The 24,150-nt window shown below is 37.8% G+C and overlaps 1 protein-coding gene and 1 pseudogene across 1 annotated transcript in view; both read right to left on the reverse strand.

The window, feature by feature from the left end:
- The window catches only part of Parl (presenilin associated rhomboid like), a 54,273-nt gene that overhangs the window by 22,956 nt on the left and 7,167 nt on the right, over positions 1 to 24,150 (reverse strand). The window contains exons 2-4 of the mRNA XM_027951523.3: positions 19,421 to 19,616; positions 18,642 to 18,782; positions 15,308 to 15,356 (exon numbers count right to left, since the gene is read on the reverse strand). Of these exons, the coding sequence (XP_027807324.2) occupies positions 15,308 to 15,356; positions 18,642 to 18,782; positions 19,421 to 19,616 (386 nt within the window). The remainder of the gene's footprint in view (positions 1 to 15,307; positions 15,357 to 18,641; positions 18,783 to 19,420; positions 19,617 to 24,150) is intronic.
- LOC139706744 (52 kDa repressor of the inhibitor of the protein kinase-like) lies at positions 20,439 to 22,478 on the reverse strand (annotated as a pseudogene).

Raw genomic sequence — 24,150 nt, forward strand, 5'->3', positions numbered from 1 at the left:
ACAACTATACTATATTCTTGACGACAAACTGCTTAAAAAAAAAAAAAAAAAAAAAAAAACCATAAGGCTAGAGGGTAGAACTCTGATTTTTAAAAACCTCCCAATTGGCTTCTTTGAATAAACTATTTACTGGCATGACAAAGACTTTAAATTCTGAGTCCATGTTTCTTTTTCTTTTTTTTTTAGTTTTCAGCGGACACAACATCTTTGTTTGTATGTGGTGCTGAGGATCGAACCCGGGCCGCACACATGCCAGGTGAGCGCGCTACCGCTTGAGCCACATCCCCAGCCCTGAGTCCATGTTTCTTCATGTGAAATGGCAGAAAACCTTTACAAGTACCCTCAAAGAATACAAAGTATTAATTTCAAGATATTGTAAAATGCTTTGAAAATACTGAAGGAAATCAAAATTTTGTTATCCTAAGAAAATTCTGTTACTTCCAGAAAACTTGCAAACAAATATATGAAGAGAGAGAGATTTCTGTGAAGTAACTATTGACACTCTGGAGTCCATACTCTGTGAAGGTATGGAAATACACTTTGAAACATCTCAATCTATTGGTTCAAAATGCCATTCAAGGGATGCGTCCTAGGACATCTTGAAGACGCTGATCACTCCCTTGTAGTAGAAAAGAGGATGCTGACCCACCATCCTATCATCCGAATCGGCTGGAATGAACCACCAGATGACGTTCACCTTCTGGCTAAGAGAAGTCACGTGGCCTCGAGGCTCTGAAAGTGAAGGAAACTTTCAGGACTACAAAATGTATCCAATCAAAAATAAAAATAAGACCGCCTCCGCCCACCAGCATACACCCACCGAAGTCAGGCTCAGCCCAGCTCCGCCTCACTGACCTGCGCGGAAGCTGGGGCCCAAGGTAGGCCCAAGTCCATCCCATCACCGGCAGACACCTGCCAGAGCTCAGGCAGGGCCCAGACTCTACTCGCTGACCTGTGAGCAGGAGCCAGGGCCCAGGGTAAGCTTGGGTCCCCCACCACCACCATCACCACCACCACCACCTGGGAGCCCAGATCTAATTTGAGATACTGCAGCCATCCTCATAGCCTTCCCCATGTAGTAGCCTCTACTTTGGAACAACAGACAGAGCCTAGAAGCAGCTGCATCTTGGAGTAGGCATCCCAAAGCCAGTGTAAGGCCCACCCTTTCAGCCCCATCTCTGTTGCATCCATCTTGGGGCACTTCCACTGCTATCTTGAGTTATCTCCTGCTATTGCTATAGTTGCAGTACCATCCATCTGGGACACCAGCAGGGTCTGGAAGCCCAACGCCAAGGTGAGGTACAGATAATCTGTACAGATACTACAAGATTATAGGGTAGAAACTGTAATACCTCACATCCACACTGCAAGAAAGAAAATCACATAGACAATACGAAAAAACAAGGGAGGAAAATGCCCCAAACCAATTAGGACACAATAACAGAACCCATGGGCAGTCCAGTTGATGAAATGTCAGAGAAGGAATTCATGATGTTCATAATTAAAATGATCTGTGAATTAAAGAATGACCTAAATGAGCAAATACAGGCAAAAATTGATCACTCCAACAAAGAGATAAGAGCACAAATACAGGCAACTACTGACAACACCAATAAACAGATAAAGGAACAATTACAGGCATCCATTGATCACTCTAACAAACAGATAAGGAAGCAAATACAAGTAGCAAAAGATTACTTCAAGAAAGAGAGATTCTGAGAAAAAAAAAAAAATCAGAAATCCTTGAAATAAAGGAAACAATAAACCAAACAAAAAACAATAGAGGGCTGGAATTGTGGCTCAGTGGTAGAGTGCTCGCCTACCATGCATGAGGCACTGGGTTCGATCCTCAGCACCACATAAATGTAAAATAAAGATATTGTGTCCACCTAAAACTAAAAAATAAATATTAAAAAGAAAAAAACAATAGAAAGCATCACCAATAGACTAGATCAGCTGGAAGAGAGATCGTCAGATAATGAAGACAAAGTATACAATCTGCAAAATAAAGTTGACCACATAGTGAACATGGTAAGGAACCATGAGCAGAATATCCAAGAATTATGGGATAGCATCAAAAGAGCAAATCTAAGAGTTATTGGGCTAGAGGAAGGCACAGAGATTCAAACCAAAGGAATGCACAATCTCTTCAATGAGATAATATCAGAAAATTTCCCAAACATGAAGAATGAATTGGAAAATCAAATACAAGAGGCTTACAGGACACTAAATATACAAAATCACAACAGATCTACACCAAGGGACATTATAATGAAAATATCTAGCATACAGTATAAGGACAGAATCTTAAAGGCCACCAGAGAGAGGATCAGATAACATATAGGGTGCTGGGAGCCATTAGCCAAGTAAGTAGGTATGACAGTTTCCTTGCCAGCGTACCCCATGTTGCAGTGACATTGAATGTAGGTGACCTTGTTCAAGGACCAAGGCGGATTAGGGCGTTCCCGGTTTAGGTTCCAGGTTTAAGGTTTAAGATTATTCCTGCTGGGAATAGGGCGTATCCTGCTGCCTGAGTTCCCCTTGAGTTCTCACGGGATTCAGACAGTATATTTTGGAGATAGAAGCCCAGTGGAGTGGGATTTGGGCAGAGAACGTGGATTTCCCCAGAACGTGATTGTAGACGGCTGGTGTGAGTTCGGGAATAAAGAGTTGCTGTTTGAATCTACAAGCTGTGTGGTGGCTCGTGATTGTGTGCCCAGCCAGACTGCGGCATTTGTGCCCAGCCAGACTGTGGCATTTGGTGGCCCCTACGGGGAACTTCTGAAGTTTAGAGGTAAGTGAAATTGCTCGCCCCTGAGGAAGAGCGAAAGAATGGGTGACCAATTCAAAAAACAATGTGTTATTGTTTTGATTTATCTTGTTTTTGTTTCAAGCTGCCTATCCCTAGAAATTTCTCAGGCAAACTGGAAAAAATGGTTGACTAAAGGTTTGAAGTTTGTCGGCCCTGAGGAAGAGAAAATTGATACAATGATTTTTTATTCCGTTTTTGTTTCATTCAGTTTCGGCTTTGTTTTGTGCTATCTTATTGGGTTGCGTTATCTTTATAGTAGATTAGAAATTAGTAAAAAACAAACCGAAAAGATGTTAAGTAAATTGTTAGAGGTTCAGACCATGGAGAAAGACATTTTAGATCAAGCAAAAGAGAAGGTCTCTCGAGCTAGTCAGACAGAGGAAGAAAATTTAAAGGAAAAGGGGTTGTTAGGAAAAAGGCCACAACAGGAGGCTGTTACTAACTCCGTTTTATCACAAGAGGGCATAATTCAACCAACAGCCCCACCGATGGAGACAGCTGAGTGGCCCTCAAACCCCGTAGTTGATAAATGGGATCCTGAGACAGGACCTCAAAGATTAGCATGCCCTGTACTTGAACAGGCTGGAGGGCAGCGAATTCACCGTGCATTAGATTTTAAAACAGTGAAGCAGTTAAAGGAGGCTGTAACAACCTATGGCCCCCAAGCTCCCTTCACGGTAAGCATGGTCGAGTCCATTACTAACTTGGACATGACGCCAGCAGATTGGGCTAGCATGTGTAAATCTGTACTAAATGGAGGACAATATTTGTTATGGAAGGTTGCCAATGAGGAATTTTGCACGGAGACAGCTAGGCGAAATGCAGCAGCCGGTTACCCTCAAAGAAATCTAGATATGTTGTTAGGAAAAGGACCTTATGAGGGTCAACGGCAACAAATTGAATATGATCCTGCTATATATGCACAAATTGCTGCAGACGCAGTTAGGGCATGGAAGACTTTACAAGGACATGGAGATTTACAAGGTCAGCTATCTAAGGTAATACAGAGAGCTAATGAACCTTACGCTGACTTTGTAGATAGGCTAATTCAAACGGCTGCCAAAATTTTTGGGGATACAGAACAAGCAATGCCATTAATAAAACAACTGGCTTATGACCAAGCAAATCGTTGCTGCAGAGAGGTTATTAGACCATGGAGACATGAAGATTTAAACACATATATTAAATTATGTAGAGATATTAATGAACAAGGGCAAGTCTTGGCAGCTGCAGTACAACAGGCTTTAGATGCCAGGCCAAAAACATGCTATGATTGTGAACAAACAGGACATTTTAAAAGGAATTGCCCCATAGGAGGAAGGTTTAACAAAAGTAGGTATCAAAGGAATAGAATACCGGGTATTTGCCCACGATGCCGTAGAGGGAGACATTGGGCTAATGAATGCCGTTCTCAAACCACCATAGAAGGTACTCCCTTATCAAAAAACGGACAAAGACCAGGTATTTATCCAAGATATCGTGGAGAAAGGCATCAGGCTCCATTGCCAAAAAACGGACAGGGGGGCCCAATGCTCCGGGGCCCACAACCACAAATATACGGGGCAGTGGAGGATCCCAGCAACACCATCAGGGTAGTGCCCAGGACACATTGTCCATTAAATCCCTCATCAGACAAACCCGAGGGAGCGCAGGGTTGGACATCTGCGCCTCTGCCAGAGCAGTATTAACTCCAGAGATGGGAGTTCAAATCATTCCCACAGGAGTAAAAGGACCTCTTCCCCAAGGAACAGTAGGCTTATTACTGGGACGTAGTTCATCTACATTAAAAGGACTTATGATAAGTCCTGGGGTAATTGATCCCGATTATGTAGGTGAAATAAAAATTATAGCTAGTTCTCCAAGAGGTATATCAGTAATTTCACCTGGAGATAGAATAGCACAGTTGTTAATAATACCCAGCCTACATAATAAATTTCCTAGTCATAGTGTAGAAAGAGGTTCCAGGGGATTAGGCTCCACAGGTGTAGATTGGGCTATGTTGTCTTTAAATTTAGATTCTCGCCCAATGCTAAAACTAAATATTCAAGGTCATGAGTTTAATGGGCTACTGGACACAGGAGCTGACCTTAGCATTATCTCTCGTCAAGAATGGCCAAAACATTGGCCATTACAACAAGCCACTCAAACGCTTCGAGGCCTAGGAGTGGCGACTAATCCCCATAGAAGTTCTATGATATTAGATTGGAAGGATCCTGAAGGATGTGAAGGAACTATACAGCCATATGTATTGGATCATCTTCCTATAAATTTATGGGGACGAGATGTCCTAGATCAATTAGGTTTGACATTAACTAATAACATCAATCCTAATTCGCCCACTACTAGGGCTAGACAAGGCTTTAGGAAAGAAAAAAGATTAGGAAAACAAGGGCAAGGTATAGCAGCACCAGTACAAATAGATCAAGGAACAGACAGACATGGGTTGGATTTTCAGAAAGGGCCACTGAGACAATCAAAATTACTTGGAAATCAGAAAGACCAGTGTGGGTTCCTCAGTGGCCCCTTACTAAAGAAAAGACACAAGTAGCCCATGATCTGGTCAAACAACAATTAGCGGAAGGACATATACAACCTTCCATATCTCCCCATAATACTCCCATTTTTGTCATCAAAAAGAAGTCTGGTAAATGGAGATTATTGCAAGATTTAAGAGCCATTAATAATGAGATGGTTATTGTGGGACCTGCTCAATCAGGGATTCCTCAATTGTCTGCTTTGCCAAAAACCTGGCATGTTTTAGCTATAGATATTAAAGATTGCTTTTTTTCAATTCCAATTCATCCCGAGGATAGTCCACGTTTTGCATTTACTATCCCTGCATTAAATCATGAAGGTCCTGATCAGAGATATGAATGGAAAGTACTCCCTCAAGGGATGGCTAACAGTCCAACTATGTGCCAAATATATGTTAACAAAGCAATCCAGCCACTTAGAAATCAAAATCCTGAACTACAAATATTTCACTATATGGATGATGTATTATTGGCACATAAAGATAAAAACATATTGCTGGAATGTTATGCCACACTTACAAACTTATTAAAAAATTATAATCTAGAGATAGCAATAGATAAAGTACAATTAAATTTTCCAATTAATTATTTAGGAGTTCTATTATCCTCAACCATGGTCCGTCCACCAAAAATTCAAATACGAGTAGATCAACTCAAATCACTTAACGACTTTCAAAAGTTATTGGGAGACATAAATTGGATAAGGCCTTATCTAGGTATACCAACAGGAGAATTGGGACCTTTATTTGATATTCTAAAAGGTCCATCAGATCCAAATTCACCCCGCATGTTAACTCCTAAAGCAAGAAAGGCATTAAAAATTATTGAAACATATATGGAAAATATGCATTTGGATAGAATTGATATAAGTTTGCCTTTATTATTTATTGTACTACCAACAAAAAATATTCCTACAGGAGTATTTTGGCAAGAAGGTCCATTATTATGGATACATTTATCTTATTCTCCTAACACTATTCTTACTAGGTATCCTGAGGCTGTAGGACAATTAATACTCAAAGGAATAAAAGCAGCGAAGGGAGTGTTTGGAATTTCTCCCAATAAAATTATTACTCCATATACTATGGATCAAATTGATGAGTTAGCTAATGAGTTAAATACTTGGGCAATAATCATGTGTAAATCTAATGTTACATTTGATAATCATTTACCATCTAATCCTTTGTTGTCTTTTTGGTCTAAGCATCCTGTAGTTTTTCCTAAAATGACAAGAAAAACACCTATCATGAATGCTCCAAATATTTTCACTGATGGGTCAAATAATGGTACAGCAGCAGTAGTTACCCCTGATCAAACTTTTACATTTTTAGTACCGAAACAATCAGCTCAAAAGGTAGAGCTTAATGCAGTTTTACAAGCTTTTTTGATGTTTAAAGATTCTGTATTTAATTTATTTTCTGATAGTCAGTATGTAGTTAATGCTATAGTATCTCTTGAAGATGCTGGTAGGATTTCCCCTTCTTCTACTGTTTTCTCTTTGTTTTCCACTATACAAAGTCTAATCTGGGACAGAAAAGATCCATTCTTTATAGGACATATTAGGGCACATACAGGATTGCCTGGAGCCCTTAGTTTAGGCAATGATTTAGCAGATAAAACTACACATGACATACATATTTTCTCTACATTTGAAGAAGCTACAAATTTTCATAAAAGGTTTCATGTTAATGCTAATACTTTACAAAAGCGTTTTAAAATAACTAAGGAACAAGCCAGACATATAATAAAACAATGTCAAAATTGTGTGACATTTTTACCACAAGTTAATCTTGGAGTCAATCCTAGAGGACTGATACCTAACCATATTTGGCAGATGGACGTCACACACTTGCCAGAATTTGGAAAATTAAAATATTTACACGTTACAGTTGATACTTCTTCCGGATTTTTGATGGGCTCCCTTCATGCCGGAGAAAAAACTAAAGATGTTATAGCTCATTGCTTACAAAATTTTGCCACTGTGGGCGTTCCTAAACAGTTAAAAACCGATAATGGTCCTGGCTATACCTCTACCTCTTTTAAACAATTTTGCTCATCATTTGGTATTACTCATATAACAGGAATCCCATACAATCCACAGGGACAAGGCATAGTTGAAAGAGCTCATCAAACTATATTAAAGCAAAAAGAGGGAATTGGAAAGGGGTATATATCCCCCAAAGATAAACTTAAAATAACGCTTTTTACTCTAAACTTTTTAAATTTGGATTCATCAGGACTTAGTGCTGCGGAAAGACATATGTATCCAAAAAATGTACATAAGCCTAAAGTACTTTGGAAAGATATTCTAACAGGACAATGGAAAGGTCCTGACCCAGTGATTGTCTGGAGTCGGGGGTCTGTTTGTGTTTTTCCACAGGGAGAACAGCAGCCCATTTGGATTCCAGAGAGATTAACTAAAACAGTCTCTACAGATCGAAAAGAAGATGATTTGACTCAAATCCATAACAGCTGATATCCAGAACTCCAGCTTGGCCATTCTTACATCTGCGACAGTGATTAACCAGGATGCTTTTTTCAATAGCTATTTTATTGCATTTTTCCACATCATAAGGTTCTATTTTTATTTTTTGAGCTCATACAAACCTAGGTTAATGTTTTTCTGATCAGTTTTATTTTTTGACTGTGGAGTTTTTAAACATTGCAATGGAGATTTCACCTAGGTAAAGCTACAAGGCCTTTACTATTTTCTTATGTGTTGTACGTTTGTGTACACTCTTGTGTTTTGTGTTGTATGTCTGTATGTGCGTATGTCCATATTTCTTATATGAGGAGCGCTCATGAAAAAATGGATCCGAATTATTATTATTTTTATTCACGTGATTTAAATGGTTTAATTTAAATTAGGTAAACAGCTGTTAAGGATTGTTTTTAAAGGTGGTTAACAGATCTGTTTGTTTACTAGTTTAAATTAGGTAAAAGGCTGTTAAGGATTGTTTTTAAAGTAGGTTAACAGATCTGTTTGTTTACTTTCACCTTTCCTTTTCATTATATTTAATAATTCTTTTCAGGATAATGTCTCTTTAGCATCATTGCCAGAATTCCTATCTCCATCCCAGTGCCGGTGAAGAACTCAACAAGTAATGCTCAATCAAAGAGTCAACTTACTTTGGGAGGAAATGGACATATTGATAGATTCCTCCGCTTTGAACTGCTTGCAGAACTTGCCTGGACTATGTAACTATCGTTTGGTGCAGCGAATTGTGGTAATGCTGGCATATCTTTGCTGATGGTGTCACTAGTGATGCAATTTTTATTTCCTTGCCAGCGCACCCCATGTTAATTGTGGTAGTGCTGACATATCTTTGCTGATGGTGTCACCAGTGATGCAATTTTTTCCCAAGGAGCCGTCAATTGGCTTGGTGTCGTGGCATTTCTGTATCCTCCTCCCTTCTGCTAGTGATGGTCTAAAATTTGGGGGCCAATGGCTTATGCTGGACCGGTAGTCAGTGACGGGTATGATCCAATTGCAGTGGTATCAACCTAAGACAGGAGGCTGACGCCTAAAGGTCAGTTTTCCGATGACAGGTAAGAACCATATGTTGAATTGGACAACCTACCAGGCACGGTCCATAAGCCACATTAACCTCACTCCCCCACTGGCACCAAGGCCAAATTTGGGGGCCAACAGAGGTGAGGCAAAGAACCTCACCCCCCAACTGGTGCATAGACCTATCCACAAGTATGGCTGTATGCTGGACCGGTAGTCAGTGACGGGTATGATTCAATTGCAGTGGTATCAACCTAAGACAGGAGGCTGATGCCTAAAGGTCAGTTTTCCGATGACGGGTAAGAACCATATGTTGAATTGGACAACCTACCAGGCACGGTCCTTAAGCCACATTGCTTGTTGTTTAATTAATCAGAAGGGGGGAGATGCTGGGAGCCATTAGCCAAGTAAGTAGGTATGACAGTTTCCTTGCCAGCGTACCCCATGTTGCAGTGACATTGAATGTAGGTGACCTTGTTCAAGGACCAAGGCGGATTAGGGCGTTCCCGGTTTAGGTTCCAGGTTTAAGGTTTAAGATTATTCCTGCTGGGAATAGGGCGTATCCTGCTGCCTGAGTTCCCCTTGAGTTCTCACGGGATTCAGACAGTATATTTTGGAGATAGAAGCCCAGTGGAGTGGGATTTGGGCAGAGAACGTGGATTTCCCCAGAACGTGATTGTAGACGGCTGGTGTGAGTTCGGGAATAAAGAGTTGCTGTTTGAATCTACAAGCTGTGTGGTGGCTCGTGATTGTGTGCCCAGCCAGACTGTGGCAATAGGGGATACCAATTCCTTTCTCAGATTTTACAACCCAGATCCTCAAAGCCAGGAGATCCTAAACCAATTTGTATCTCAACAGATTTTACAACCCAGACCCTCAAAACCAGGAGATCCTGGAACAACATATACCATACCCTGAAAGAAAATGGATGCTGGGCTGGGGTTGTGGCTCAGAGGTAGAGTGCTCACCTAGCACAACAAGTGAGGCCCTGGGTTCGATCTTCAGCACCGCATAAAAATAAATAAAACAAAGGCATTGTGTCCAACTACAACTAAAAAATAAATAAATAAAAGAAAACGGATGCCAACCAAGAATCTTATATCCAGCAAAATTAAGCTTTAGATGATGAAATAAAAACCTTCCATGATAAACAAAAGTTAATAGAATTTACAACTAGAAAGCTTGAACTACAGAGCATCCTCGGCAAAATATTCAAAGAAGAGAAGCTGAAAAACAACAATAAAAATCAGCAATGGGAGGTATGACACTAAAGGAAAAACTAATCAAAGGAGAAACCAAGTCAAGTTAAATACCAAAAATAAACAAAAATGGCTGGGAATACAAATCATGTCTCAGTAATAACCCTGAATGTTAATGTTAATGTTAAATTCACCAATCAAAAGACATAGACTGGCAGACTAGATTTAAAAAAAAAGACCCAAGAATATGCTGCCTCCAAGATATCACAGGAAAAGATATCCACAGACTGAAGGTGAAAGGTTGGGAAAAATCATACCACTCTCATGGACTGCGGAAATAAGCAGGGGTTTTCATATCAAATAAAATAGACTTCAAGCCAAAGCTAATCAAAAGGGATAAAGAAGAATATTTCATACTGCTTGAGGGAACCATTCATCAACAAGACATACAATTATAAATATCTATGTCCCAACAATGGAGCATTTACGTTCAAACAAACTCCTCTTAGGTTCAAGAGTCAAATAGACCACAACACAATAATTCTGGGTGACTTTTAACACACCTCTTTCACCCACCACTGGATAAATCTTCCAAACAAAAGCTGAATAAAGAAACTGTAGAACTCAATAGTACAATCAACAACTTAGACTTAACTGACATATAGAATATTTTATCTTTCAACAAGCAAATATACTTTCTTTTCAGCAGCACATCTAAAACAGACCATATATTATGCCACAAAGCAACTCTTAGCAAATAGAGATATTACCCTGCATTCTATCAGATCATAATGGAATCAATGATAAAATAAAAAATAAAAGCTATTCCAACACCTGGAAACTAAATAATTTGTTACTGAATGAACAATGGGTTGCAAAAGACATCAAGGAGATCAAAAAATTCTTGGAGGTAAATGACAACACAGATACAACATATTGAAATCTCTGGGATACTATGAAGGCAGTACTAAGAGGAAACTTCATTGCATGGAGTTCATTCCTTCAAAGAAGAAAAAAATCAACAAATACATGACTTAACATTATATCTCAAAGACCTAGAAAAAGAACAAATCAACACCAAAAGCAGAATACAAGAAGTAATTAAAATCAGAGCTGAAATCAATGAAATTGAAACAAAAGAAACAACTGAAAAAATTGGTAAAACAAAAAGCTGGTTCTTTGAAAAAATAAATAAAATGACATACCCTTAGCCATGTTAATGAAGAGAAGGAGAGAGAAAACTCAAATTACTAACATACATGATAAAAAAGGAAATATCAACAGACCCTAAAGATATACAGAAGATAATTAGAAATTATTTTGAAATAAAATAGAAAATATCGAAGGCATCAACAAATTTCTAGAGTCATATGATTTGCCCAAATTGAATCAGGATGATATATACAATTTAAACAGATCAATTTCAAGATAAAAGAGAAGACACCATCAGAAGCCTACCAACCAAGAAAAGCCCAGGATACACAGCCGAATTCCACAAGACCTTTAATGAAGAACTAATACCAATACTCTTCAATTTATTTCAAGAAATAGATAAAGAGAGTACACTTCCAAACTCATTGAGGCCAATATTACCCTGATTCCAAAACCAGGCAAAGACACATCAAAGAAAGAAAACTTCAAACCAACATCTCTAATGAACATAGATGAAAAAATTCTCAATAAAATTCTGGCAAATCAAATACAAAAACATATCAAAAAGATAGACACCACGATCAAGTGAGCTTCATCCCAGGGATGCAAAGTTGGTTCAACATACAGAAATCAATAAATGTAATCCATCACATCAATAGACCTAAAGAGAAGAACCACATGATCATCTCAATAGATGCAGAAAAAGCATTTGACAAAATACACCACCCCTTCATGTTCAAAACTCTAGAAAATCTAGGGATAACAGAAACATATCTCAAGATTGTAAAAGCTATCTATGCTAACCCCCAGGCCAATATCACTCTAAATGGAGAAAAACTAAAGGCATTCCATCTAAAAACTGGAAGACAGGGATGCCCTCTTTACCACTTCTATTTAACATAGTTCTTGAAACACTGGCCAGAGCAATTAGATGAAAGAAATTAAAGGGATACAGATAGGTAAAGAAGAACTCAAATTAGCACTATTTGCTGACAATATGATTCTATACCTAGAAGACCCAAAAAATTCCACCAGAAAACTTCTAGAACTAGTAAATGAATTCAGCAAAGTAGGAGGATACAAAATCAAGAACCATAAATCAAAGGCATTTCTGAATATCAGTGACAAATCCTCTGAAACGGAAACGAGGAAACTACCCCATTTACAATAGCCTCAAAAAAATAAAATAAAATACTTGGGAATCAACTTAACAAAAAGAGGTGAAAAACCTCCACAACAAAAACTACAGAATGCTAAAGAAAGAAAGAAGAACTTAGAAGATGGAAAAATCTCCTTTGTTCTTGAATAGGCAGAATTAATATTGCCAAAATGACCATACTACCAAAAGCACTATCTAGATTTAATGTAATTCCAATCAAAATCCCAATGACATTCCTCATATAGAAAAAGCAGTCATGAAATTCATCTGAAAAAATAAGAGACCCAGAATAGTTAAAGCAATCCTTAACAAGAAAAGTGAAGCAGGTGGCATCACTATACCAGACCTTAAACTTACTACAGAGCAATAGTAACAAAAACAGCACGGTATTGGCACCAAAATAGACTGGTAGACCAATGGTATAGAATAGAGGACACAGAGACTAACCCACATAATTACAATTATCTTACATTAGACAAAGGCACCAAAAACATACATTGGAGAAAAGATAGCCTCTTCAACAAATGGTACTGGGAAAATTGGAAATCCATATGCAACAAAATGAAATTAAACCCCTATCTCTCACCATGCACAAAACTCAAAGTGCATCAAGGATCTAGAAATTAAACCAGAGACACTGCATCAATTAGAAGAAAAAGTAGGCCCAAATTCTCCATCATGTCAGAGGCCCCTATTTCCTTAATAAGACTCATATAGTGCAAGAATTAAAATCCAGAATCAATAAATGGAATGGATTCAAACTAAAGAGCTTCTTCTCAGCAAAAGAAACAATCAGAGGTGAACAGAGAGCCTACAACGTGGGAACAAATTTTTATCACACACACATCAGATAGAACACTAATCTCTAGGATATATAAAGAACTCAAAAATCTTAACACCAAAACCCAAATAACCCAATCAATAAATGGGCCAAGGACCGAAACAGATACTTCTCAGAAGGTGATATACAATCAATCAACAAATATATGAAAAAATGTTCAACATCTCTAGCAACCAGAGAAATGCAAAGATTTCATCTCCAGTCAGAATGGCAGCTATTAAGAATACGAACAAGTATTGGCGAGGATGTGGGGAAAAGTCACACTCATACACTGCTGGTGGGACTGCAAATGTGGTGCAGCCAATATGGAAAAGCAGCATGGAGAATCCATGGAAAACTGGGAATGGAACCACCATTTGACCCAGCTATCCCACTCCTCGGTCTATACCCAAAGGACTTAAAAACATCATGCTGCAGGGACATAGCCACATCAATGTTTGTAGTAGCACAATTCACAATAGCTAAACTGGAACCAACCTAGATGCCCTTCAGTAGATGAATGGATAAAGAAAACATGGTATATATACACAATGGAATATTATTCAGCATTAAAAGAGAATAAAATCATGGCATTTGCAGGTAAATGGGTGGAGTTAGATAATATAATGCTAAGTGAAGGAAGCCAATCCCCAAAAAACCAAATGCCAAATGTTTTTTTTTTTTTTTTATTTAAGGCTACTGATTCATAATGTGATAGGGGAGGCATGGGAGGATTAGATGAACTCTAGATAGAGCAAACGGGAAAAGTGGAGGGAGGGGAAGGAAGGGGGCTTGGGGGTAGGAAAGACGGTGGAATGAGATAGACATCGTTATCCTATGTATGAAGACACAAATAGTATGATTCTACTTTGTGTACAACTAGAGATATAAAAAATTGTGCTCTTGGGCTAGGGATATGGCTCAAGCTGTAGCATGCTCGCCTGGCATGCATGGGGCGCTGGGTTCAATCCTCAGCACCACATAAAAATAAATAAAGATGTTGTGTCCACTGAAAACTAAAAAATAAATATTAAAAAAATTCTCAAAAAAAAAATTGTGCTCTATATGTGTAATATGAATTGTAATGCATTCTGCTGTCATATATAACAAATTAAAATTTAAAAAATAAAAAACAAAGATACCATTCAACATTCAAACAGATTTTAATTGATTGCCTCTAGTGTAATATATGTGCTAAGTGCTATAACAAAATGGAAAAATCAAATCACTTGTCCTCAAGATCCTTACATTTCTCTCAAGGTTGTTACATGTATAAGGCAGGAGGTGTTAAAAATGACAAAAACTGCAATGAGTTCAGGAAAAGAGAAAGCAAAAATTAAGGCTTCCAGATAGAGAAAATAGTCTGAACAAAGGAAGATAAATATACTTTCTCTACTTAGGTAGGTACTAATAAGTGACTAAAGGCAATATTTTGCTATTCTCTACAATATTTTTTTTTCCTATCTCCTCTGAAATAACTTACAAATCCACTTTCCCAAATTAGTCACATAGGACTAAAAAATATTGTACAAATGTTAAAGAGCTAGATCTTTCCATAAAAATTTACAAAGAAGAAAAATTAAATAATCATAATGACATGCATTGCGTGTTTGGCTTTAGAATGAGACACTGCATTCTGAAACTCAGCCCTACTATTTATTAACAGTTTGACTTTCAAACAGTTCCTTCTCTGAAAGTTGGTTTCCTTTTTATAAAAATGGAGACAACTACCCTGTAAGCAACCCTACAAGATAAGGAGATAATATGCATAAAGCACCCAATATATCGAAGGTACTTTTATCAATGTCTACTTTAACTTATTTAATAGGGGAAGTAATAATTACTCATGAGCTATGCTACAAGGAAAGATTCTATAACAAACTAATCATTTTGTCAGTATCATATTAGATCAAAATTCGAAAATAAGTGATCCAGAAAGTCATGAAAACCCTTATGCCAAACTACTTTTTTGTGCTCTTACTTGAGCCTATAGGTACAGACTCTGAATGTCTTCTAAACCACTGGTGAGCATGTATGAAAGCCATTGCCTGTGACATACTGTACCTTTTGATTTGATTTCTCTTCCCTTGAATGGCTAAAACGTGTAAGCTAACACAAACCTGTCACAGTCCGTTGGCCATCACTTAGGTTATTCCACCACTTGTTAATCTAAAACAAAAGGAAAATTGCATATCACCGCACGTGAAACACTTTTAGGCTAGGAAAATGAAAATCCAGAAAGGAAATGCCTGTGCATGAAAGAGGGATTCTTGAGGCTGGGGCTATAGCTCAGTGGCAGAGCACTTTCCTATCATGTGTGAGGCACTGGGCTCGATACTCAGCACCACATAAAAATAAATAAAATATAATGATGACATACACTACAAAATAAATAAATTAATTAATTAAGGCATGTTGTCCATTTACTACTACAAAACAAAGTTAAAAAAAAAAAGAGGAATTACTCATTTGCAAAATAATCACAATGCAGTAGAATGGAAAAAGCATGTGTTTTAGTCAGATTACATTCTCAACACAGTCACTGACCAGACATTTTACTTCATAGCTTTGGTTTCCTGATATATACATGGGACAATAATAGATATGAAGCAGCATTGCCAGGACGAATATCAATAATGTGAAGCAACTAGCTACACTATCAGATATAGACAGGCACTGAGTGATTATTCACCAAGGGCCTATTGAGTTTTAAAATTCCAGCTGAGGCCAGTTTTAAAATTCTAGTGACACATGCCTGTAATTCCAGAGACTCAGGAGGATCACAAGTTCAAAGTCAGTCTCAGCAATTTACTGAGACCCTCAGCAACTTAGTAAGATCCTGTCTTTAAATAAAAAGAACTGGGAATATAGACCAGTGGTAAACTCCCCTGGGTCCATCCCTAGTACCATCAGGAAAAAAAAAAAAAAAAAAAATCTGTTTAGGCAGGGTGTATGCACCACGCTGAGGAAAGAGGAATACTTGAGACCAAGAGCTTGGGGCCAGCCTGAAACATATATTGAGATCTGGTCTCAAATAAATAAATAAATAAATAAATAAGATAAAAATAAAATCCTGAGAATATTTTGTAGCAAAATTGCTATTTTTCTTAAAAGATATAATAATGGCATTGAAGTTCAGAAAAAGATATAAGGAGAATCCTAAATTTTTAAAGATATACACTGAAATTTTTATGGTTGAAATATGCCTAAGACTTGCCAGGGGCAGTGGTGCATGCCTGTGTTCCCAGCAACTCAGGAGCTTAAGGCAGAAGGATTCCAAATTTGAGGGCCCTCTTGGAAACCTAGCAAGACCCTGTCTCAAAACAAAAAATAAAATGGGCTGAGAAGTTAGTTCAATAGCAGCACTCCCCTGTGTTCAATCTCCAGTACTGCAAAACAAATGAAAAAATAATAATGCAGTGAGGGAGAGGAAATGAAAGGGAAATAGATGTATAACAAAATTGGCACTGTTAGTAACCACTGAAGTTGGACAATGGTGGTACGTAATACTTTTCTACTTTTGTATATGTTTATAATTTTCCATGATTAAAGTTTTAAAATAAGAAAACACATTCTAATTATAAAATTGAACTAGATTTTGTTATGGAAAAAAACTCAGGATAAAAAAAAATTACTGTTCAGTATGTATGTGATTCCATTTCTGTAATTATAATAAATTTGTGCATGAGTTCCCAGACCTTATTCACTGCACAGGCAGTGGTGTGAATGGGGTCCCAGAATCTTGCTTTGCTGCCCAGGCTGTCTAAAACTTTTATTTTCCATCTTAAATTCATGTATTGTAACAGTTTTCTTTAATGGGCATGAATTTTATGTATCACAACCTATCATTTAGCTATTATAAAAATCTATTTTGGACTAAGATTATATATATATATTGCTTATGCTATTTTTCACCTTTTTTCCCCATGAAGTGTTTTCATCATAGTGAATCTTTTTTTTTTTAATACCTTTTAAAAATTATTATTTTTTTTTTTTTTTTTTTTAATGTGGTGCTGAGAATCGAACCCAGTGCCTCACACATGCTAGGTAAGTGCTCTACCACTCAGCCACAACCCCAGTCCCTATTTTTCACCATTTTAAAGAAATATTTGGGGGCTGGGGTTGTGGCTCAGTGGTAGAGCACTTGCCTAGCACGTGTGAGGCACTGGGTTCAATTCTCAGCACCACATATAAATAAAGGACCATCAACAACTAATATTAAAAAAAAAAACAACTGAGGTACGCTTGGACATTAAAACTTCACAGCACAGAGACATGCTAGAAACCTCTAGTTTTTGAAGGGATCCAGGGTTATGTAATAGGTCTGTTTTACAATCCTCTTGAATAATATACTGAATAAAAATCTGCTAGTCATTGTTTTCACCTACAAATATTACCATTGTTCTACCATAAAGCCTCTCTGAAATAGACAGGGATTACGTTTCTTGTACCTATGGGGAAACAGAGGAATGATTCCTTCTCCCTAAATATGAAAACCTCAAACTGTCATTAGTAAAAAGAAAATCCAAGATTTTTCTTCTCAGGCTCTTATCAACCAGTATCAGATTGTCTCAAATTAAAAAAAATAAAACAAAATTTAAAAAGACTGGGGATGTAGCTCAGTGGTAAAGGGCCCCTGTGTTCACTCATCAGTACTGCCAAAAAAAAAAAGAGAAACAAATCATTCAGAGGACAGAGGGGCCACCATGTGCATATTAAAAAATAAATGGAAACCAGGTGCGGGGTGCACACCTATAATCTCAGCGGCTGGGGAGGCTGAGGCAGGATGATCGCAAGTTCAGAACCAGCCTCAGAAATGAGGAGGCACTAAGCAACTCAGTGAAACCCTGTCTCACAAAATAGGGCTGGGGATGTGGCTCAGTGGTCAAGTGCCTCTGAGTTCAATTCCTGGTACTCCCTTCCCCAAATAAATAGAAATCTCTGTAAGTTCTATAGTTGTACCTCTGTGTTGTATCCCATACTAAGTAGAGTCAGAAACACTCAACAGTGGGGATTTTACCTTAGAAAGCTCTTCAAAATCCAGTTAGTTGGTGGCTCTACCCCTAAGGCATGTATATTTTGAATAACTCCTCTGATTTTGATACACACTCTGAAGTCATCCAGCAAGGTGATACAAGTAAAATAATGGGCCTTATACTGTAGTAGGCCTGGGATGAGGCCCCAATACATTAATTTTTAACAACTATCTGTGGTGAATTTGATGCATGTGGGTAGAAGGAAAAAATTCTTGGAGCACTATCAAGTACAACACTGCCAGACAGACAACCCATTAATAATACTTACTGTGGTAAAAGGACTTTAAAGAAGAATGTGAAGTACACTGTCTTCACATCTATGGATGGAATATAACCATTATCTAAAAAAGACTTCATAAATAACCAGACTTCAAAAATTGTGGTTAACTATAACAAAGAAAGTAATGTTTATATTTACCTCCTTTCTGAGGTCTCCTTCTTTTTGTGGTCTTATGCTATCCAACCAATCAGCTTTTATACCATCGAAATAACTCTGGACTCTGGACTTCAGTGATTCATATTGCCAAATAGCAGCTGATCCAAATGCACAGCCTGTAAACTATATAAAATTAAATGTAATACAAAATAACTAATAGGGAAATAGGTCTCTATATAATTCCAAGGACAATACTTTGCTTTTACAAACCAATAGAAGGAACATCTGGCACAGTAAAAACTATCAGGTGACAAGAATATTTTATTGTTTTCCATTTTGTTAACTTCGTAAGACCTTAAGGCCTGTTTCCAGCAACAAATCTCCAAATGAATTCAAAAATTCACATTGTATCTCTTGAAATGGTGTGCCAAATAGGAAGGCCCATAAATTTCTTCTCTAAAACTTACTGACTGGGGCAGATCCTAAAAGCAATTATTAGGGGGCTGGGGTTGTGGCTCAGTGGCAGAGTGCTCGCCTAGCATATGTGAGGCCCTGTTCAATCCTCAGCATCATATAAAAATATGTAAATAAAACAAAGGTATTGTGTCCATGTATAACTAAAAAAAAAAAATTTTAAAAAGCAATTATTAAATCCATTCTGTAATCAGAATTCATGAGCCCAGCTACCCAGATCCTTTTGATATCGTCCTCCCCACACACAATATGTTCTTACTCTAAAGGAACCCAACCAGATTGATAGTACTTGAACATTACACTGGAAACAAGCTAGGTAAGAAACTTCCAGTGATATGAACTCTTACCCCAACAGTGAAAAAAAAAGGTTTTATGAGAGTCCTTATAGGATAGGGAGAAGGATAAAAGACTGTTTCTTCTACTGGAGGGATCAAAGCACTTCTCTTGTATGCTTCACCACTTGATCCTGTGTCAGATCTTCGAGGTTCAACCTTCCTGGGAGCTTTTCTGAATCCACATTTTTGCTGAATAAAGAAGTTAAACCTGTGGAGGGAAATATCATATTAGAAACAGAGTGGGATCTAGCAAACATATACAAGCTTCTACTTGGCCTGCATTATTACCACTTCAGTTTATCCTCACTCCACTGTCAGGACTCCTAACCCAGGTAGAAATCAAAATCATAACATTTAACTTTTTTGGAATAGAAGAGATACAAACTACAGCAACTTCAAAGGGTACTTCCATCAATCAACAAAACCTACATTAGCCATTGGTAATTTCCCCTTATACATGGCATCTGTTTGACCTCACATGCTTTGAAGACTTGTCTGTTCTTCAGACAAGTTCTCCAGAAGACAGCATTGGAAGTACTGTACTTCACTTCTGCATGACATCTGCTAAAAAAGTAGCACTCTCGAATTGTTTTAGTTAAGTCTTTTAGATATAACATTTATTATCATCGTGGATCTAGTTATCAGGTATTATCAGTTCTGAATAAATTTTTAATAAACATTTTTTAGTTGTTGATGGATCTTTATCTTATTTTATATACAATGCTGAGAATCGAACCTAGTGCCTCACACGTGCTAGACAAGTACTCTACCACTGAGCCACAACCCCAGCACTGAAGAAATAAATTTTGAGGAGATATAGGAGAAAATGCATCTTATGAAATGTTACAATGAAGCCTAGTGTTGACTTTTGACTATCAGGAGTTTTGTTTTTTATTTTTTAAAACAGGGGAAGCTTGTAGGCAAAGATATTCAGTGATTAAGGGGCCTACATATACCATATAGCTTTTCTTCCAAATATAAGAGAAAGTCCATTTTAAAAGTCTCTTAAATATTTTCAATAGTTTCTGAATTATCTATAGGAAGCTCTTAAATGTTTGATATGGTCTACCATTGAATCCAGGTCATATTTTACATCAAAATTTATGATAAGCAAAGCCAAGTTACTTGACCTTTGATCTGTCAAAGTGTTCTTCAAGTATGTTTTGAGATGCTTTTGTACATTTTCATAGTGCTCATTCTCAATCTTCATTGCAGGCATATGTACTAGGAAGAAACATGACATCAGGCAGATGGAGGGCCTCATAAATGGTAGATGGAAGCTTTATATCTTCCCTCTGTGTTTCCATTTGATTCTTCAACAGTGAAGTTTGGCTGAAGAGCATGTCAGGATAAGGCAAGTCATTTTTGTATACATAAGTATGATGCTCCTCTGATGTATTGAATTTAAGCTATCCCATGACTGAAGGTACCAGAGATAAAAGATATCTTTTCAGAAGAGTGCCTTAAGTTCCTGAATGATGTGCTCCACTGTTGGAACATTACAGTTTCTAACTTTCAGAGGTTAGTTAAGTTTCCAAGTTACCCTGCCAACACCTACAAAATTTCCCAGGGAGTTTCATTTGAATATTGTTTGGTTGCCAAATTTGTTGCTTCCTCAAACCAAAACTCATGATAAAGTTCAATATTTTCCATGACTTCCTGAGTCAATGTAGCATTGTATTCAAGCTGGGAGCAAAGAATATATCAGAGGTTTGTCCCTGGAGATTTTTCCCCAAAGGCTCTTGTAAAAGATAAAATGTTTTTTTAAAACAGCAAATGGTAACAATGAAATAAAAATCTCTTGCTGCACAACAGAGTACAGATGCTCAGCCAGCTATACAGTTATTCCACCTAATATTTGTGTTACTACATAGACAACATCTAAACATAAAACAAACATTTGCAGGTTGGGGCTGTAGCTCAGTAGCAGAGTGCTTGCCTAGCAAGTGTGAGGTACTGGGTTCAAGCCTCAGCACTACATAAAAATAAACAAATAAAGGCATTCTGTCCATTTACAACTACCAAAAAAAAAAACAAAACCCACTTACCCGAGGCCCACTAAAATTGCAAAAGGGCCAGGCACAGTGGCACACACCTATAATCTCAGTGGCTTGGGAGGCTGGAGCAAGGAGAATCACAATGCCAAAGCCAGTCTCAGCAACTTGGTAAGGCCCTAAGCAACTCAGTGAGACCCTATCTCTAAAATACAATTACAACTAAAAAATAAATATTTAAATATATATATTTAAATATATATATATATATAAAAGGGTTAGGCACCCCTAGGCTTAATCTCCAGTAGCCCCCCAAAAAATAAATAAAAATTTCAAAAACATCACACCAGCCTGTCCACTGAGAATGGCAAATTTCCTTCAGTTCTTTACCAGTTTCCTCACTATTCTGAAAAAGAACAGAAATTGCATTGTCAAGTTCTAAAAGAGTTATGGATGGGAAAAAGACTTTTCTTCATTATTCCCAATGCAATAGATAGCCCCAGGGGCACAGATTTTACAAACCACATGTTTAAGGTATAGGAAGAGCAGAGTGTGTAGATAGCTTGGGGATATTTCTCGAAAAGTCTTGAAGCAGCAACTTTCATTTTGGAATAGAATTTGCTAGAAACAATGTAAGCCTGGCCATGACAATACTCCATATGTAGTCCCCACTTCTCAGTTATCATAGTGTGAAATTTCACAGCCAAAATTTCTTCATTAACTTCCTAAGGCAGTAAGACCACAAATTCCTCTCATTTTATGAGATTTATCTACAAACCTTACCAACACAGGAAGGTGCTCTTCCCCTCCTACATCCACACCTCATAATGGAAAAAAATGGAAAAAATCCCGGAGGGTTTCTTCTCGAATGCTGCTTACAGATCTTTAACATGTGTTTCTGCTATTTTTGAACATAACAATGTGTTAATCACAGTAGTCTCAAAGTGCTTTCTCAGGACCTCTTCGCTACAATTTATTTGGCACTCCTGCAGTGGCTAAATGTTATGAGGAGTGAAGAGACCTTCTGGGATTTCATCAGCCTTATGCCCATCTAGAAGTATGTTTTGTTTTCTCATAAGAATCAAAATTTCAAATACAGACTTTTGTTTACCTCTTTAAGGACTAAAGGCAAAATGTCTTCAGCCTGCTTATCACCCCTTTCTTCTGCACTGGAGTTCTGAGCATTGCTATTGTTTATGTTTTTGTTCTTTGTTCACAAGTTTCATCATTTTTTGTTTTGTTTTGGTGTCCTGGTTTTATCACTCAATTCTTTTATTGTTTTCTGTGTCTACTATGTGAATTGCTCAAATGACTGGTTAGATCAAATATTGCTAGTATTGCATTATCTAAAAAAAAAAAAAAAAAAAAAAAAACTGTCCTATAAGGACTCTCCCAAGTATCTGCTTTAATTAATTTTTTAAATTTATAATATGGTGATGGGGATTGAACCCAGGGCCTTGTACATCTGAGGCACCCCACCCTCATGCTTCAATTAATTTTGAGAAAGAAAATAACCCAATCATTTAGTTTTCTGATGCCTCTATAAAATGCATAGTTCTATAAATCAGAAGTCTCAAAGTGTTTTGGCACATAATTGAAAACTTTACTTAGCTAATCAGTGCCACAGTCTGGCTGGGCACAAAATAACTGAGCCGCCACAAAGCCTTGTAGGTTCAAACAGCAACTCTTTATTCCTGAACTCTCACCGGCACTCTACACACACTTTCTGGGAACACACTCCCTCCACCGGGCTCCGTGCGCCAATTCTCTCAGAACCCCACGCCAATTCTCTCAGAACCCCACGGGAACTCCAAAGTAGTGGGTGACCAAGGCAACAGGATCCGCCCTAATCCCGGAGCAGGGTCACCTTTCAACCATTCCCTCTGGCAAAAATGCCAGGCGTCATTCCGACTAAACTGTGGCTCTCAACAAATCAGGTGTTTTTATCTTCCATGTCAGCTTTCCTACAATTCTCCCAATTCTGGCATCTGGCCTGATTCCACAGGAACCTGAAGAAGGACCCAAAAGGATTGCATGCAAGAGTTTTCTTCCACATGCAGTCTGCAGTCTGGGACAGAGTAGTTTCACAGAAGTACCTCACCTCCCCACCTCTTCAGGGCAGCCTGCCAGCCCACCCATCCCTATAGGCAGGGGAGGGAAGCCAGGCCAACCGGCCAGCTTCTTACAGTGCTCCCCTTACTTTAAAACCAATATATTCACATGGAAACTAACTCACTCGCTTCTACAAACAGTTCCATTTTCTGACTTATCTCTCAGTTCTATCAGTCACAGAGGTTAAAATATGTCATTTGGAATTCACTTTTACTCTTAATATCCAATTAAAAACCAACTCTGTCAACAAAAAAAATGCTTTTCATTCCTAGTCTGGTCCCTTACTTTGTGCCTAAAATACACCAATGGCTTACTGAACTTACATACTTTTTAACATGTCCCATGTTCTTTCTTCACATCACTGTTCTTCATTCAATAGTTCCTCAAATGCCTCTCACAGGACTAAAAATCTTTCCCTAATTCCAATACAACTTCTTAGCCCATCACTTCTGTCTAGAACACTGTACCATTTCCTAGCTAATATCCCTTTTAATATTCCACACTCCAAATTCATCCTTCACATTGTATTACCCACAAACATAATGTTCCCCTGCTTTAAACCCCACAATATACCCTCTACTGCAACTCATATGTGATGACTTACAAAAAATAAACCCCAAAATACTTTTTCAGCAC

The sequence above is a fragment of the Marmota flaviventris genome, chromosome 8 (assembly GCF_047511675.1).
Source record: "Marmota flaviventris isolate mMarFla1 chromosome 8, mMarFla1.hap1, whole genome shotgun sequence".
NCBI lineage: Eukaryota > Metazoa > Chordata > Mammalia > Rodentia > Sciuridae > Marmota > Marmota flaviventris.